At 41.3% G+C, this 17,326-nt stretch overlaps 1 protein-coding gene across 1 annotated transcript in view; it reads left to right on the top strand.

Annotated features, from left to right (window-relative positions):
* PUM3 (pumilio RNA binding family member 3) overlaps positions 1–11,523 on the top strand; it is a 39,593-nt gene extending 28,070 nt beyond the window's left edge. The window contains exons 14-18 of the mRNA XM_024734309.1: positions 2,314–2,456; positions 3,123–3,345; positions 5,003–5,090; positions 7,419–7,509; positions 11,215–11,523. Coding sequence (XP_024590077.1) covers positions 2,314–2,456; positions 3,123–3,345; positions 5,003–5,090; positions 7,419–7,509; positions 11,215–11,347 — 678 coding nt within the window. The 3' untranslated portion in view covers positions 11,348–11,523. The remainder of the gene's footprint in view (positions 1–2,313; positions 2,457–3,122; positions 3,346–5,002; positions 5,091–7,418; positions 7,510–11,214) is intronic.
* The last annotated feature ends 5,803 nt before the right edge of the window (positions 11,524–17,326 follow it).

Below are 17,326 nucleotides of genomic sequence, written 5' to 3'. Positions count from 1 at the left end.
TCACTCATACTGTTTTATTTTTTCCGAGATGAATGTTTCTGATGGTAGGAAACAAGGAATAAGGGGGAGTTGGGGGAGAATTAACTGATATCACATTTTTAAGTAAACATTTTTTAGTTTCATATGATTGTTAGTTTATAAACATTGCACTCTTTTAAGAATCTTAGACCAACATAAGTGTAGATTCTAAATTCCTTAATTACAGACTGAAAGGTAGTAAAAGTTCAGTGAATTTGGGCAGTAGTCCTTGAGTAGTATTTTTGCAAGGATTTTATATGCATCTCGTGTTAAGGTGAAACCATTTCTGCCCAAGCCAGATACGATGCACTAGTCCTTAAGTATAGAACCCACAGAGAAGATCAAGTACAGTGAAGACTACATTGCTGGCTTCATGCCACCCCTTTTCCTACTAGGCCAAGAAAAAAAAAGTTAATTAAAAATAAATAGCAGCCATTTATGTTCTTCACTGCCTACTCCCCCCCTCCCTTTTTTTTTTCTTTTTTTAAAGCAAGTGTTTTTTTTTTGTTGTTGTTGTTGTTTTGCGGTACGTGGGCCTCTCACTGTTGTGACCTCTCCCGTTGCGGAGCACAGGCTCCAGACGCGCAGGCTCAGCGGCCATGGCTCTCGGACCCAGCCGCTCTGCGGCATGTGGGATCTTCCCGGACCGGGGCACGAACCCGTGTCCCCTGCATCGGCAGGCGGACTCTCAACCACTGCGCCACCAGGGAATCCCAAAGCAGGTGTTTTAAAGGTATAATACCCCAAAGGGTTTTTTAAGGACAGCAAAGTTGTGGAGATTTTTTAATGATTGTACAAATTGGCCTAAGCTATGTATCATTCTCAGTCTCCTCTTTAAACTGATTAAAGCATTTATCTTCTTTTATGAGTTGGTTAAACCTTAAATAAAGCCACACTAAAAGTAGCCCGTATTTGTGGCACTAAATGCCTCTTTTTCAAAAATGCATATCTTGAGTCTACTTTGGGACACGTTTACCTTTAAATTGCAAAAGAGCTCCCATCCCCATGAAGTGATGTACATTTTTTTTCTGTCTTCCCCTTTAGTACTGAAATTTTACGTCATTTTTTCTGAGTGGTTAAAATTTATATTCATTTTCAGGTGGTTAGATCTGTTGCACCTATTTTCTAGCTTGTTTTTTTGTTTTTTTTTTCCCTGCACTGAAATTACTAATCTCGTTGTAATCAGTAGGCACTCAAGAGAATAGCAGATCTGAGTATATCATCTCCTGGAGAATTCCTTTCCTTAAGAATGGGGTGTATGTTTTCTTTGAAAGAGACTAGAGTTGAAGTCAGAGGAGCAGAACTAGTGAGAGCCCTTGCACTGCCACTCTCATGTCCTCCTGCAGGTCACCTCCCCCCTTTCTGGGCCCCTCATCTGTAAAGCTGGGTGGTTGGACTGAATTCTTTCTGTGGCCCCAGCCAGTTCTGAAGAATCTCTGGTGTTCAGACACACATGGCTTCGAATATTAGGTTTGCTATAAGAAATAGGAACGTTAGAGAGGGAAAGACTAATGATTTTTCTGTTGCATACGTAGAATAAACGAATTTTTAAACAATGATTTTTCTGTCTTTGCAAATATCGCCAAATCTACACAGGAGCTCAGTTGGGGTGGGGATGACATTGCCTTTGTTCCTTAATCAAACAACTAGAAAAGGAGGTTACTGTTCTTGTTAAGTTGATTGGAGATGTCATAGAATGCAGTTATTTGTAACTGCTCCATGGAGTCTTTCTGCATTTATTTCCCTCCCCGCTCTTTTTGTTTTCCACGGGATACTTAAACAGCCTTCATTTGCCATGAGTAAGTAACCTAACTTTAAAAGCCTTTATCCACTTGTTCTATTTAACAGAGTTTCTTTATCTCCTTTCACATACATCTCATTAGGGAAATTCTAATAAGAATGGTCGTCATCAATGCTGCTGCTCCATTTAAGTGCAGCTGCAAATTAACTGTATCTGCTCAGTGGGCCCAGCAAGCAATGTCCCTAGTAATAGTGGCCTAAAAAATATTGGTTACAATGAATGAGATAACTCCTTTAGACATATATTTTTTAAGTTCTTGAGCTTGGTTGGTTAAATACAGATGGATTGTTCAGTAATGCTAGTCCCAGTAGAGAGGCAGTTCTGTATTCCGAGTGTAAATTTCTTTGTGCTTTAATGAGACGACTCCAGAACTAGCTGTACATTTTTCATTAAGTACATTGGGGAAAAGTTATGTATCCTTCTTTACCATTCAGATTACAATCATAGTTTATTTTAAGCATATAGATTCACTTTTTGTTTCTATAATTTTACAGGAAATTATTAATTCCTTGCCTAACATAGTAAATGACAAATATGGAAGGAAGGTCCTGTTGTATTTACTAAGCCCCAGAGATCCTGCACACACGGTAAGAGAGATCATTGAAGTTCTGCAGAAAGGAGACGGTAACGCACACAGGTGAGGGACAGTAGAATAAAGGGCTTGGGCCCTTTATTCCTCTGCTCTGATTGTTCATTCATTTTGAGTGGCATGTGCTTCCATAAATCTACTCACATGTGTACACCTCTCATGCTCCCTCCCTCTCTAAAACTCCAAAGGTGAATTCCATTTTTAAGCCTGTAGTTTTGGCAGATTCTTAAAGTTTTTATCCTGAAAAGGAAATGAAAGCATCATGCCAAAAGAACGCCTCCGAGGCCCGGCACATAGTAGGCACTCGGGTGTGTGTTTTGCTTTATGTTTAAAGCAACTGGTACCACTTAATCAAGTACTCTAGGGAGCAGAATCCATAAAGTAGTCTAAACATGTGTTGAAAGATATTTTGTTATTGTCGTTATTTGGTTTGGGGTTGGTTCGGGTTTTTTTTTTTTTTTTTTTGTATTACGCAAGGCAAGCTTCACTTATTGAGCGCTCATTCTGTGCCACGCACTGTTCAGATCCTGGGGACACAAAGATGAAAGACAGATATCCCGCCCTCAAACTGCTTATCTACATGCACAACAGAAATTAGACAACAGAGCGTGGCACAAACTGTTATAAGCCCTTAGGGATTTCTGTGATAATAAAACACCATATTTCCTTTGCTATTTATCTTACCTTAATTCTTCATTCAACATGTTACCACAGTAAGAAAGATACAGAGATCCGCCAACGAGAACTGTTAGAATCCATTTCTCCAGCTTTGCTAAGCTACCTGCAAGGACACGCCCAAGAGGTGGTGCTGGATAAGTCTGCGTGTGTGCTTGTGGCTGACATCCTGGGAGCTGCCGTTGGAGATGTGCAGCCCGCCATGAATGCCGTCGCCAGTTTGGCAGCGGCAGAGCTGCATCCTGGTGGCAAGGATGGAGAGGTACTGTGCTATCGTGAGACAGGCGGGAAAGCCACAGTGGCTGCAAAAACTCCAATCACTGGGAACATTGCTATAAAGAGAATTTTAGTGATAATTAACTCACCTCATACCCACAGTACATTTGGAAATTGCGAATTCAAAACAGTGCTGTTAACACTCACTGTCTTCTGATGACTCCACATACCTGTAGAGTAAAAACAAAATCCTCTTAATGCTGTCCATGATTGACCCAGGCTGTCTTTCCAGCATATTCTGTGTTCTTAATTTTGTTTTGAATTTGCTGTGGACTTTTGCACTTCCTTCATTTGTATGTACTTCTTTTCTCAACCTCACGTGCTACTTATGTTTCCATTTTCCTGCACTCTTCCTGTAGAAAGCCTTATTAACCCTTCCAAGGGCCTTGGAATCCTTCTCTGTGAAGTCTCCCTTAATTCCCTCTCAATCAGAAAGTTTTTGCTCTTTCTGAAAGCTCCTGCCTGTGTTATTTGGGCCTTGTGTTATTCTGCCTTGTATCTTAAGTTTCTTGGTTCATGCACTGGATATGTGCTAGGCAGTGGTCAACACCCCCCCACCCCCAAAAAGGAGAATACCATTTGGGGAAACACAATACTTAAATAAATATGCACACAAATGATTATTTATTGTAGAATAGAGATACGTGCTGTGAAGGAAAACGCCAGGTTCTATGGGATTATATACAAATGGGAGCCAGCCTGTCCCAGGAGGGCTTCCTGAGGCAGTGAAAGCTAAGCTGAGACCCAAAGGACTGGTAGCTGAGTGAAGAAAGAAGATTTTAGGCAGAGAGAAGAGCGTGTGCGGCCGCCTTGGAGGAAGGAAGAAGCTCGGCATGTTTGAGAACAGGAGGCTCAGGGGGCTGGAAATCAGTGAGCAAAGGGAAGAGGAAGGCGGAAGCCAGATCCTGCCAGGCCATCACCCCGTGCTGGGTTGTGAGCTCCTGATGGACCCACATGGATGGAGAGCCCACTGTTTTCTGACACAGGAGATGGGGAAAGAAATGGGCCATGGATCTTAGAGACACCCTGGCTCCTGCCCTCACGGGGCAGATCCTGTTAACAAATTGGGACGATGCATGGGTAATGAAAGTTCCTCTGTAAGGACCCAGGGCCTGTTGTCTCCCGTGCTGGACAAGGAGAGGTCCTAGGAGATCTCTGTGCGAGCAGTTGGTATGGCCCTTGAAAAGGAGTGAGGTTAAGCTGAAAGATGCTTTCTTGGCCTGCTCGTCAGCTAGTGCTCCTCGGGCATCACCTTAAATGATGATTTAAACATCATTCAGCATTTAGGTTTTAATGTGTCTGCTGTAGTGTTCTGTCCCATCGGTTTCTTTGCTCCTCAGAATTGCGTATGACAATCTGGAAAGTGGTTAGCGTGATCTTAAGATGAGCCTGGTGGTGGAGCTGTTCAAACTGGAGCTCGTGAAGCTGAATGTGAGCTGCCTCAGTGGCCATGCTGTGTTGAATAACCATCTTCATTTCAGTCAGGGTTGGAGTAGATCTCTCGTCCCTCCAGGATAGTAGTCGTAGATAAAGACCTCTTAAGCCTTTTGGAACTTTCAACTCGCCTGAGACTTTATCTGTATGTGGTGATATAGAGTGGATGAAAACAGCTTTTTAATTAATGTGTTCTTGACCCCTCACAGCTTCACGTTGCAGAACATCCTGCAGGACATCTAGTTCTGAAGTGGTTAATAGAGCAAGATAGAAAGATGAAAGAAAGTGGACGAGAAGGTAGGCTGTGCAACTTGACCTTTTCTTGTATTGGGTGTGGAATTTCAGTCATATCTGGCATCCCTGAACTTTATGCCGGCCATTTAAGTTCAAATGAGAGTCTGTTGAGTTTGTGAGTAAGAAATGATTTAGTGGTTGCAAATAATGCTTTTTCCCCCTGGAAATTTGTCTCCTAGCATCCTTTCATTTTCTTTCCCTTTCCCACCCTCCCTCCCTTTCTCTCCTCCCTCCTCTGCTGCTTCAGGCTTCAAAACGGGCTTGTCCAACATTCTAAAATGCCGTTTTATTCTTTGAGGATGGTGAGAGCAGAGTAGGAGGGCCAGTTTGTGAGTATCATCATCCCAGTTGAAAAGCATATTTATCTTTAGTTTTGAGGAAAGGATAAGCAGAAGAAAATTACCCTCATCAGGGAATTTTGAACTGGTGCCTATTTGGCATTGAAATATATATGACCAAAGAGCAAGCCAGGCCTTGGCACTTCCTGGTTTTTCATAAACCTTACAGCTGCTCTGTAGAAACTCAGCTCTCAAGAGGAGGACAGCATCTTTTATTTATTGATGAGTGAAAACTTGCATATCATTCCCCTCTCAGTCCTGTCTTTGACCAGACCTTCTCTTTCTAAATTCAAACTCCATCTGGTATTTTAGCCACTAAAGAGGCTTCCTCCCACTGAGTTAAAACAGTTTGGGCTTTCTGTTACTGTGTCTGAAAAAAGTGACAGATCATGAATTTATGTCTTGAGGCAAGTTGCAGTTCTAATGGCTAATGAGGCAACCAGTATAGTAATAGAACTGTTACTTCTCACTCTCACTTTAAGAACAGAGACTTGGGCCTATTTCTCACTGTAAATTTTTTAGAAAAGAGGAAGCTTCTGGTAATAAATTTTGAAGAAAAAATAATGTATTGAATTATCTTTTTATTATTAAAAAGTTGGTGCATATGTCAGAAAAGTCATCTTGCTTTTAAAATCCAAGCAATTTTCTAGTGACTTTTCTCCTCATTTAGATTGCCATGGCAACCCTAAAACACATCTGTTTGAACTTGATGTATTTGTCATTTTCATGTAGCACCAAATGAGTGGCTAGCTGTCCTGGTGATCTGTTGCCGTGTAACAAGCCACCTCAAAACTTAGTTTTCAAAACAACAGTCATTTGGTCAGTGTTTGGTGGAGCTCAGAAGCTCTACTCTGAGTCATCTGGGGCTGCTTGGCTTGGGGTTGGATTATCCACTTTCATAATGGCTGGCAGTGGCTAAGTCCAGCAGCCTCGCTTCCTCTCCCTAGGCTGTGGGTTTCCTCACAATATAGTGGTTGAGTTTTAGAAGGACAAAGTAGGTGGATGGTACTTTCATGATTTAGCCTCAGAAGTTATTTAAGGGCAGTTGTACTGTACTCCCTTGATTAAGTCAGTCACAAAGGCCCACCCAGTTCGAAAGGAGAAGACATCAATTCCACCTTTAGATGAGGGAGTGGCACTATTCTAGAAGCATACACAGACAGGAGATATTGTGTGGTCACCTTTGGAAAACATTGTCTGCCTCACCGGCTGATTTCTGTCCCTCTTGAGCATGTACCACGAAGAGTAAAATCGTCGCGGGCCTCTTGGCTTTTAAAGGCTCCTCATATTTGGGTATCTTTGAATTTTACAGCTACCTACCCAAGATGTTTGCCTTTAAGATAGGTTGTCCCCACCTCCGTCTGTACCAGATCCTAGTCTTCAGAATTTCTCCTTTGTCCAAGAGTTAGTTAACACTTAGGTGGCACAGGGAATAAGATAATACACTCTGAGACCTTGGGAATCAGATATACTATAATAACAAAAGATGAATCGTATTTTTGATGGGTGAACGAATGTTTAGTATTGTAGAGAGAAATTGCCAGGTGTAAGCCAGAATAGTCATTTGACCGTTAATTGTGTACAAGGCACCTTCTGAGTGAGCATTTTCCTTGAGGGGAGACTTGATTTTAACCAAACAGGAGGTGCTGCTGTCAAACATTTACTTCCTGAATAATTTTCAGGTCAGGGTTAAATCATTAAATAGTACAAAGAAATGCAAACATGACCGAGCGAGCATTTTATAAGAAGTCATTGTTTCTCTTGAGTAATTACTGCTAAACATAGCTGAGGATTTGGGTCAGAGTGGCGAGAAATGGCTGTATTAAAAATGCATTGCATAAAGCTGAGCTAGAATTTTTAGTGTTAAGTGATACTGGGTGAGAACGCTTTATTAGCTTTCTCGTTAAAACAGGTTTCCAGCTTTAAGCGTAGTAGGGAGAGAGATTGGGAGTTTAAATCTGGGTATATGATGTTCATTAAGTTTATTTTACAGGTTGTTTTGCAAAAACACTCGTAGAGCTTGTTGGTATGAAGAACCTGAAGTCCTGGGCTAGTGTCAATCGAGGAGCCATTATTCTTTCCAGGTGTGTAGCAAGTGTGCCCTTTTTCTGCTTAGGGTCCTCGTCCTCAATGCCCGTGGGTGCGCAGCATGCTTCCTTCACGCTTACTTCTCAGTTCTAATGTCTGTTTCCGATAGCCCAGCATTCCTGTCAGTTACTCTTGGTCTAGACAAGTACACCAAATATTAGAGAGCAAATGTAACTCTTTGCATCAGTCCTTACAGTTTTTTTCATATGCCCTCCTTCGGATGGCGAGCACCATAAAATGAGGGCATTCACAAGGCATCATTTGATTGTTTCACCACATTTAGGGTTTAGACCAAAGTTTACTTGTATTCTCTTTTAATGGATTAGTTTTGTTCCTGTAAAAACTGACAGAGTTGTTTTTCAAATCGTGACTGACTCTTCTGACTTTGATTTCAACTCGTCTAAAAGGATTCGAGAAGCATTTGCTATTAAAGTCTGCATGCTAATTAATCTTTGTTTCTAATTACAATGACAGAAAACTGATGATTTGTGAATTGAGACATATGCTTAACTTGTATATTGTTGTTTGGACATAGGTTGAGTTTATAATTTACAGGTCATTGAAATTTCCATCTATTCTATTCCCAGATAAGATCCTTTTATTAAGGATATTCATTTTAAAATAGGTTTGTGTGTTGTTTTGAAGTAATCACTGTTGATTTTTTTTGCCCTGCTGTGTTCTCGAGATTTGGAAAAACAGTTACCAGTCTCAGCTTGAATTTCCCGCCGTATTTCACATGCAAGTTACAGTGCAGTTTAATTTGTATATGTTTATAAATGTTGTAGGCATTTCTTCAATATATATTTTGATTTGGTACACATATACTCACAAATACGTACATTCCAGACGGGCATTCATTATTTTTAGGTACATCAGTATCTCCAAATACATGGGTGATACAGATCACTAGTTTATTTCTCATTAAAATTAGCTAATTTTCCAGTTGGTGTTGAACAGCCAGAGTCTATTAGCTGAAACATGAACTTTTTGACATGAATTTCTTTACTGGGCATTTGGAATGTTAACACCTACTGACACATTCTTTCATTACACTCAGTTAGCTAAAAATTATGGCAATGCCATAAAATTAATTTTTTTAACATCTTTATTGGAGTATAGTTGCTGATTCACTTTGTTATACAGCTATATGTATACATATAACCCCATATCCCTTCCCTCTTGCATCTCCTTCCCACCCTCCCTCTCCCACTCCTCTAGGTGGTCACAAAGCACCGAGCTGATCTCCCTGTGCTATGCGGCTGCTTCCCACTAGCTATCTATATTTGGTAGTGTATATATGTCAATACTACTCTCTCACTTCGTCCCAGCTTACCCTCCCCGCTCCCCGTGTGTTCAAGTCCATTCTCTGTGTCTGCGTCTTTATTCCTGTCCTGCCCCTAGGTTTATCAGAGCATTTTTTAAAATTTTAGATTCCATATATGTGTGTTAGCATACCGTATTTACTTTTCTCTTTCTGACTTACTTCAGTCTGTATGACAGACCCTGGGTCCATCCACCTCATTACAAATAGCTCAATTTCGTTTCTTTTTATGGCTGAGTAATATTCCATTGTATATGTGCCACAGAACCAGGAAGAAATAGAAAATATAAACAGACCAGTCACAAGCACTGAAATTGAGACTGATTAAAAATCTTCCAACAGACAAAAGTCCAGGACCAGATGGCTTCACAGGCGAATTCTGTCAAACATTTAGAGAAGAGCTAACACCTATCCTTCTCAAACTCTTCCAAAATATAGCAGAGGGAGGAACACTTCCAAAGTCATCCTACGAGGCCACCATCACCGTGATACCAAAACCAGACAAAGATGTCACAAAGAAAGAAAACTACAGGCCAATATCACTGATGAACATAGATGCAAAAATCCTCAACAAAATTAATTTTTAAAGATTGCTCATCAATCAGAGCTCCCCTTGGGTGGATTTGAAACATAAGGAGGATACTGTAGGTTTATTATGGAATATTCCTTAAAACGGGAATATGAAATATCTGAACATGAAGTATCTGAGGTTCTAAAGGGAAGTGAAACTGGAGATAAATTAATAATTGATTAATATAATAATTATTTTTATTTGGCGTTAGAATATTGTCATGTGCTTGTTTGGCAAAATTCTTTCCTTGTTTATATTTTTCTTTAAAACTCATGCAGTATGTGTATGTGTGCGTGTTTGTTTTTGTTTGTTTGTTTTGCTAAATCTTTTTTAGAGTAAGTGACAAAGTGTCATTCTGGGTGAAAAAGTCAGCCTTGTATGCAGTCTGAAAAATAACTCAGGGAAGCATAATTCTCTAGCATTTAAATGCATGAGCTCTAGACAGACTGCCTGGGTTCCAGTCCCAGCTCACTGTGTGGCCTTAGGCAAATTACTCAGCTTTTCTGAGCCTTAACTTTCTTGGATGTAAAAGGAGATTAATAATAATCCTAGGTTGTTATGAAAACTAAATGGGATGATGCATACATAATGCTTAGCATTATGTTTAATGCGTGTGTTCAGTAAATATTAACTTGTGTCACTATTATGCACTGTGTGACTGTGCGTTTAGCCAAGGTTTATAAAATAAGAACACCTATGAGTCACAAGTCTATTGGGAGGGCACTTTACTTTTCAGCTTTGCAGGTGGCAAGCAGTACTTGTTGCTTGTCTTCCACAAGCATGTCCTCCTCTCTGTGGACATGATGGAAATTATTGGGACCAGGGTCTTTCAAACATGCCAAGTGATTTCTTTCTCGGTTGTGTTTCAGTGGTCAGCATTTCAACGTGGTCATGAGGACGTCGTGAGAGAATAGGAAATTCGGCCCTGGGGTTTGGTGGTTGAGTGCCTGTAACTTGGCCCCTATTTAGAGAAAGGGGCCTACTTGTTGCCAGTCTGAAGAGCTCTGCTCTCCTGTGATAAAGTACGCCAGCAAGGTCTCAGAGAGCAGAGCTGACCTCATTTTGTTGAACGAGTCACACTGATCGAGTGGTTAACTAGGAGCCCGGCTCTGGCTATAGGTGCTTCAGATACAGGATCATGTGAGCCTCAAAACACAGCCCTGTGAAGAAGGCGGGTTCTTTTGTTCCCATTCTGCAGGCCAGGAAACTGAGTCTTTGAGAATTTAAATAGCATGCTCTTGGTTGTATAGTTACTGAGTGGCAGAGGCAGGTTTCAGATCTGGGCAGTTAAGCTCCAAGGTAAAGCTCTTTACGCCTTCACTCAGTGTTTTGGCAATAGAGTTCAGTAAGAAGGCCATTCATTAACTGCTTACCTTTCATGCTCCCCACCGTTCCTCCGTGTACACCTATTCACGCATGTTAATTCAGTCACTCAGTGAGCATTTCTTGACTGTCTGCTCTGTGTACATGGTGCCATGAGATAAATAAAGCACAGGGTCCTTGCTCCTGAGCTTTTCTAGGTGGAGAAGGAAAGGTAGAATAAATGTCGTAAACAATTTTAAGTGGGAGAAGGGTGTTCGTCCTAAGACAAAGTGAAAGCAAGACCTATTATGTGGTTTTAGAATATAGGCTACTAGCCTCCATCATTCATCTGATCAATGGGGAAAAAAAAGTATTTATAGTTACACAACTTGTCTCACAAGTCAATGACTTTTTTGTACTGTGTGCGAAGGTAGTATTTGCAGACAATCTAAGGGTTTTTTATGAAATTTAATTTTTTGCTTGTTAATTTTTGTCTTCTCTCTTCAGCCTTCTCCAGAGCTCTGATCAAGATGTTGCAAATAAAGTCAAAGCTGGATTGAAAAGCCTTATTCCCACATTGGAAAAAAGCAAAAACACCAGCAAAGGAATAGAAATGCTACTTGAAAAACTGACTGCCTAGTTAGAAACTGTTAAGAACAAGTTGGAGTCATTTTTCCTCTTCTGTTTCCCCAGTACAGAAAAGAAGGGCTAGGGTCCATCTTACTGGTAATTTGGGTGCTCTGTATATGTGTTTCTTCTTTGTATAAGAATCTATTGATAAAATGATTTCTAAAAATGGCCTTTTTAAGAAAAAAATCTCAGCCTTCTCTTTTATCATATTGAATAGTAAGCAGATTACAATGTAAAATGTTTAACAGTCATGCACAGTGAGACCAGCCAAATTTATATAAAATAGTTGTGTGCATTGATTCAGGGGAGAAGACATCTTCAGTGAACAGTAGTCTGAGAGGGCTTCATGGAGGAGGAGGAACCTGAGAGTTTCCTGCTTCAGAGGAAGGCAGGATGTGGTAAAGGAGAGCCACGGGGAGTCCCTGGTGGGAGCAGTGAGGTGGCAGTCAATGGTTTTGAACTGAACTTCAGGAAGGCTTGGGGCTTGTTGGGTGCAGTCATGGGGATACTCTGCATCCAGGACAGCTGCATTCCTAGCTGCCTTATGGATTGGGTGCCATGTTAGATTTTATTTGAAACAAGCCACTCCAGGAAGTTAAGATTTTTAAGAGGAAATGTGCTGAATGAATTAGGGGATCATAGTGGGTAGCAGTGTTAAGGTCATTGTCACAGGAGAAATCTTCCCGTCTTTGAAACTGGGCCTTCCAAGTAAATAGCTCCTTGTAGTGAGACTTTCTTTCTTGGGACTTTCCCTAAAGTAGTTGAGGCCTACAGGGTTTGAGTTAGAAGGATATGCAAATTTGTTAATAGTGCAGAAGTTGGAATTTAAGTACAAGTAGGATGTTTGAATTTTAAAACTACACTTGGCTTCCAAGCAAGAAAGCTTGGAAGGATTGGTAAACCTTGGAAGAATTCATAGCCAGGCTCATGTAGCCCTGCCTATGAATACCTGACTGCTTTTGAAACTGAGCCTTGGGGCTTCCTCTAAGTAGCCTGATGTAACAGGACACCCACTCAGGTCTGTCACTGCAGTTACACCTCAGGTGAACAGCTGTGCCTTTCCTACCAGACCGCTGGGTCCCAGGACTACTCCCAACGGATGAGCTGCCAGGACGTTACCTGCTGCCCTCTCCTGTGGGTGCATTGAACCCTGCAGGAGCAAAAGAGCCGATGCCTGTAATTCTCTTTTGGCATGGATTCTCCTCCTACCCCCACCCTGTACCCCGCCCTCCACCACCACGACCCAGCCAGGTCTAAGGGTAGAGGTGGGACCGTTGTGGGAACTGGGGGTGGTGTGGGAGACAATGGGGAAGAGCTTGCTTTTGTTTGACTGATATGTTGTGTGTTTGTTTTCCGTATAAAGGGCCCATTTGGAAAGAGAGGGGGACAGAAATTCTGCTGTTTGTTCCATCTGTAAGACTAAAAAAATAACATCCGTAGTTTGGAAAGTTAGAATATTATGAAGCATATAACGAAAGAAGAAATTCTTCTTCTGCCCCACTCCTCCACACCCCTGCCTTGTCCTCCCCAGAAGCAACGACTTTCAGTTCTTTTTAGCTCTGCTAAGTTTTTAAATATATGATTTTTGTGGGTTAAAAAAAAAAATCTATCCGTTTTAGGCATTTTCTTTTAACTTCCTGTTATGGAAAAATACAGATTGAGACTCTTCACCACCACTGTCTCCCTACTTCTTTTCTTTGCATTTTCCCAGTAGAATTGGCATCATCTTTGATAAATTGATGTTCAGTTTATATGATTATGTTGACGTCAATTGTTAAATACTGAAGGAAGTAGTGAGTTGTCATGACATTTCCTATACCATTTTTTTTCCTAGAATTAATAAATTGCCTCATTTATTTTTATTTGCTTACTTTCCTACATTCCTAAAATTAATTTTTCTCAAACTGTCCATCAGAATTGCATACACTCTTCTCCAGTAGGCATTTTCCTCTTTTTTCAGTCTGGCAAGGTTCACATGTTATTCTGGGGTCAACCCCTTTCCCGATGGCTCCAGTATGTCCCATCTAGTGTGCCTCCAGTGGGTCATAGATGTGCTGAAATTTTAACAGCTTCAACCCTTACTCCAGCAGGCCATACAAACATTTCCCTTGTGTGGTTCATGCAAAAGATCACTGGTATGAACTAATCCCAGGGGCCCTTTCCTTAAGTCAGTGATGGATTTAGGAAGGAGCCTGGCCAATGGACCTCAGAAGTATATTCCTGGGAGAGGTTCCTTTGGTCTCACACCCACAAGGAACAGAGTCCCTTTCCTGCCGGCTGACTTTAGTATATGCAGAAAGCATACTGAGGATGGCTGAGCAAAACGTTGAAAGAATCTGAAACAACTTTGATGTTGAACTGCTGAATAAATCAACTCCTGGAGCTGCCCTACCCCTGAACTTCCTGTTACGTGAGAGAATTAACTTTCATTTATCATTTAGGCCATTTTGAGCTGAATCTTTAGAAACTTGAAGCCAAAATTGTGCTAACCTGTCAGTGAATACTGACTTCCACGCTATCCGGTACCTCAGGTCAACTGGCAGACACCTCCGCTGGAGCCACCTGGCTTTCTGAGTGTCCTAGGAACCTGCAGCACAGCCGTCCTCATCCCAGGCCTTCCCTTCATGTCTCCTGTGGAGAGCCCGTTCGAGGATCCCATGCAGTTCGTTTTCTTGCTTAACGTCCTCTTTTGAATGGGGCACAATCTCTAGTAGCATCCTGAGAAAGAATGCATGTGAGGTAAAATTTTAAAGTCTGAATGTCTGTTCTACCCTTTCACACCTGGACACCTAGTTTAGCTGGATATAGAATTCTAGTTTGAAATTAATTTTGCCTTGGAATTTTGAAGACATTGGTCAATACTTTCTTTGGCTTGCAGAGTTACTATGGAAGTCTAATGCCATTCTTATTCTCAGTCTTTTATATGTGGCCTGCCTTTGTGGGGGGGGGGGTTGTGAGGGGTTTCTCTGAAAGGTTTCAGGACTTTTTTTTATCCCCAGCCTCCTTGTATTTCAGGATCATGTGCATTGCTATGTGTCACGTGTGTCTGCTGTTTATCCTTCGTGCTGGGTACTTGAGGATTTTAGTCGGAGACGTGAAGGCCTTCCATTTGGGGGCTGTATCTGTATTGTCTCCCTAACCCCCTCCTCCTCCAACCCTATTTTCTCTATTCTTTCTCGTTGAAAGAAATCTGTTTTGCAGATTTCGAATGCTGATTTGATCCTCTAATTTTCTTTTTCAATTCTTTGGCTCTTTGTTTTGCTTTCTGTGTGAGATATTTCCTCCACTTTCTCTGTCAGCCCTTCCATTGACCCGTTCTTTTTTTGTTTCTTGAATGAAGTATCTCTTAAATCTCTGGGAATGTTGTCTTTTTTGTTTGTTTGTTTTACCTTGCTTTCTCTCGTGTCTGCATTTTTGTTTATTTTGGTCTCTCATGTTTGAGACTTTCTGGGAGAGATCTTTGGCTCTCCTTTATATACTTAAGACATTTAAAACTGATCAGAAAGGGGGCAGGCCCTTCTGGACTGTTGACTGCTCACTACACAGGTGACGAGGTATGGATGCTCCTGTTTCACTGGAGTCCTCCAGATGTCAGGATCCATAGGCCTTGTGTCTGGGCCATTCTGTGCCTCTAGAGCGAAATCCGCCTGGCAGCCAAAATTCTGGGTGCTCAACACTGTGTGCAGATTTTCATTAACCCACCTGCTTTGAGTACAGCACCTCTCCCTCATGTTCTCGTATACCTGGGACCCCCTTGTCTGAAGAAATCGAACCACTGTGAGTCCACAAAATAAACTCTCAGCCTTCTGCCGATGTGTGGAGTGGTAGTCAACCAGTTTTAGCCAATCCCCCTGTTTTCCATCCTAGGCCTCCCTCCAGCTTTTCCCAGTACTTAGCACCTCTACTTGCTGGGATTTTCTGTAGATCAAAGTGAGAATTAACTTGCTCCTCTGCTTACGCGTGGTATTCCGCTTTCTTGGCCCTGATACTTTCTCCGTGGCTTCCTCTTTTTCCAGATATTTATTGTTGATCACTCACGATGGCTTCTCTCCTGTTTGTTTCTTTCTTTGTTTTGACTTTCTACCATTTTAATTTATTCTTAGCAGAAATCAACAAATGGTTTTAACCAAATTGAGAACAGCCTACCTGGCTGAATGGAGGATGTATTTTCCATGGAAAAGTTTCCTGCTTTTGAGAATGTCTTTAATTTTAAAATTTAGCTTTTGTAGCTTTCAGATTGCACCCCATGGTTTTCTCAGGGATCAATCTGACATTGCCTAGAATGAAGGAGAACCTGTTCCCCTTTAAGCCTGGGGGAATGTGTGTTTGCCTAATGGAATAAGGCTTCCTGCTTGCCTGAACGCAAAGGATAGGCTCTTTAAAATATGTGATGGCACTTCTGTTTCTGTTGGGAATGAAATTTTGGAAAGGTTACATCTTAATTATAGCAGATTAGTCACTCTTAAGAGTACATCTTACAAAGACAAGAGTGTGTGTATATTTTTAGAATAATGGTTAAGAGAGTACAAGGTCTCAGAAAAAGCAGCAACAGTTTATACTGAGCCGCTAATCAAACTATTTCTAAAACTAATGAACTTAAACAAGCATAAAAATCTGCCACTTGAACTTTTTTCTCACCTATGAAACCGTTTAACGTAAGGAAACAGGTTATAATCATCTCCATCTGTTAAGGACTGAATTCATCGTGTCCCCTTCAAGTGTGTGTGTGGGAATCCTAACCGCCACTCCCACTTCTGTACCGTACCTCAGAAAATGACTGTATCTGCAGATAGAGTCTTTAAAGAGGTAATTAGGGTAAAATGAGGTCTTATGGGTAGGCCCTAGTTCAGTATGACTGGTGTCCTTGTAAGAAGAGATCAGGACACACATAAAGAGAAGAACATGTGAAGGCAAGAGAGAAGAGGGCCATCCCCAAGCCAGGGAAAGAGGATTCCAAAAGAAACAAACCCTGCTGACACCTTCATCTTGGATTTCCAGCCTCCAGAAGCTGTTTGAGGAGATAAATTGCCGTTGTTTTCGCCGCCCAGTCTGTGGTATTTGTTAGGCAGCCTTAGGAAACTAAGACACCTTTTCTAAATTCAAAACCTCTACCACCACAGTGCCTTCAAATTCCCTACCCTTTTTCCCAGATGAATTCTTAAGGGTTTAAATGAAGTCAACCAGTAGATACGTTCTTTGGATTGGTCTTTTATGAATGGTAACTAGACGGCCCGCTCTGCTCTGCATTCCAGAGTTTGCAAACAGACACTGATTGCTGTGGGCATGTTTGTACCCAAAACAGTGACTTGGAAAATAGTGCCGATGTTTCCACTCGCAACCTTGTGAAGGAGTGGTGTTTGGAATCTTTCATCAAAATGATTTCTAATGTTTAAACATGGCCTCATGCCCGTTGCTGAATGTAAGTGGACGAAGAGAGCTCCAAAAACATGGTAATGAGAAATTTTGGTCCATGCTGTCTTGTTTTTAGGGGAATTAATTCTATCTTGGGGGAAATGATTAGTTCTTCGTTGTGCCGATATGTGATAGCACTTAAGTGGAAGGTGATAGAAATCTGGTAAGGTTATGAGAATCACCTGACTGTGCTCTTGATGAGTATAATTAAGCATAATGAATAATTTAGATACTTTAAATGACTTCCAGATGCTTGAAAGCAGACTTCGCTTTTAGATAGAAATCCTCTTGCATTTAAAACTCATGTTCTTATTGATAAACCTGCCAGTAAACACACTGACTTGCTGCTGTTACATTCCACAGTAGACAGTGATAGAAAGAATGAACATGATTTTTAAAGACCTGTGTAACAGCAAGGGAGTGCTTTTGAGGAGATGGACAAGTCTCAGGTATTATTTTTCTTGCCCAGTCAACTGTTCTGCCCCATCTGTATTGCTTAATACTTAAATCTAGCTCTAAACATAGATGGATTGAAACCCATTGCATCTGCGTGTAATACAACCTGGTGGACGTGTGT

This window comes from Neophocaena asiaeorientalis, unplaced genomic scaffold (assembly GCF_003031525.2).
Source record: "Neophocaena asiaeorientalis asiaeorientalis breed wild unplaced genomic scaffold, Neophocaena_asiaeorientalis_V1.1 scaffold256, whole genome shotgun sequence".
Lineage (NCBI taxonomy): Eukaryota > Metazoa > Chordata > Mammalia > Artiodactyla > Phocoenidae > Neophocaena > Neophocaena asiaeorientalis.
This window is presented reverse-complemented; position numbering and strand designations above follow the sequence as displayed.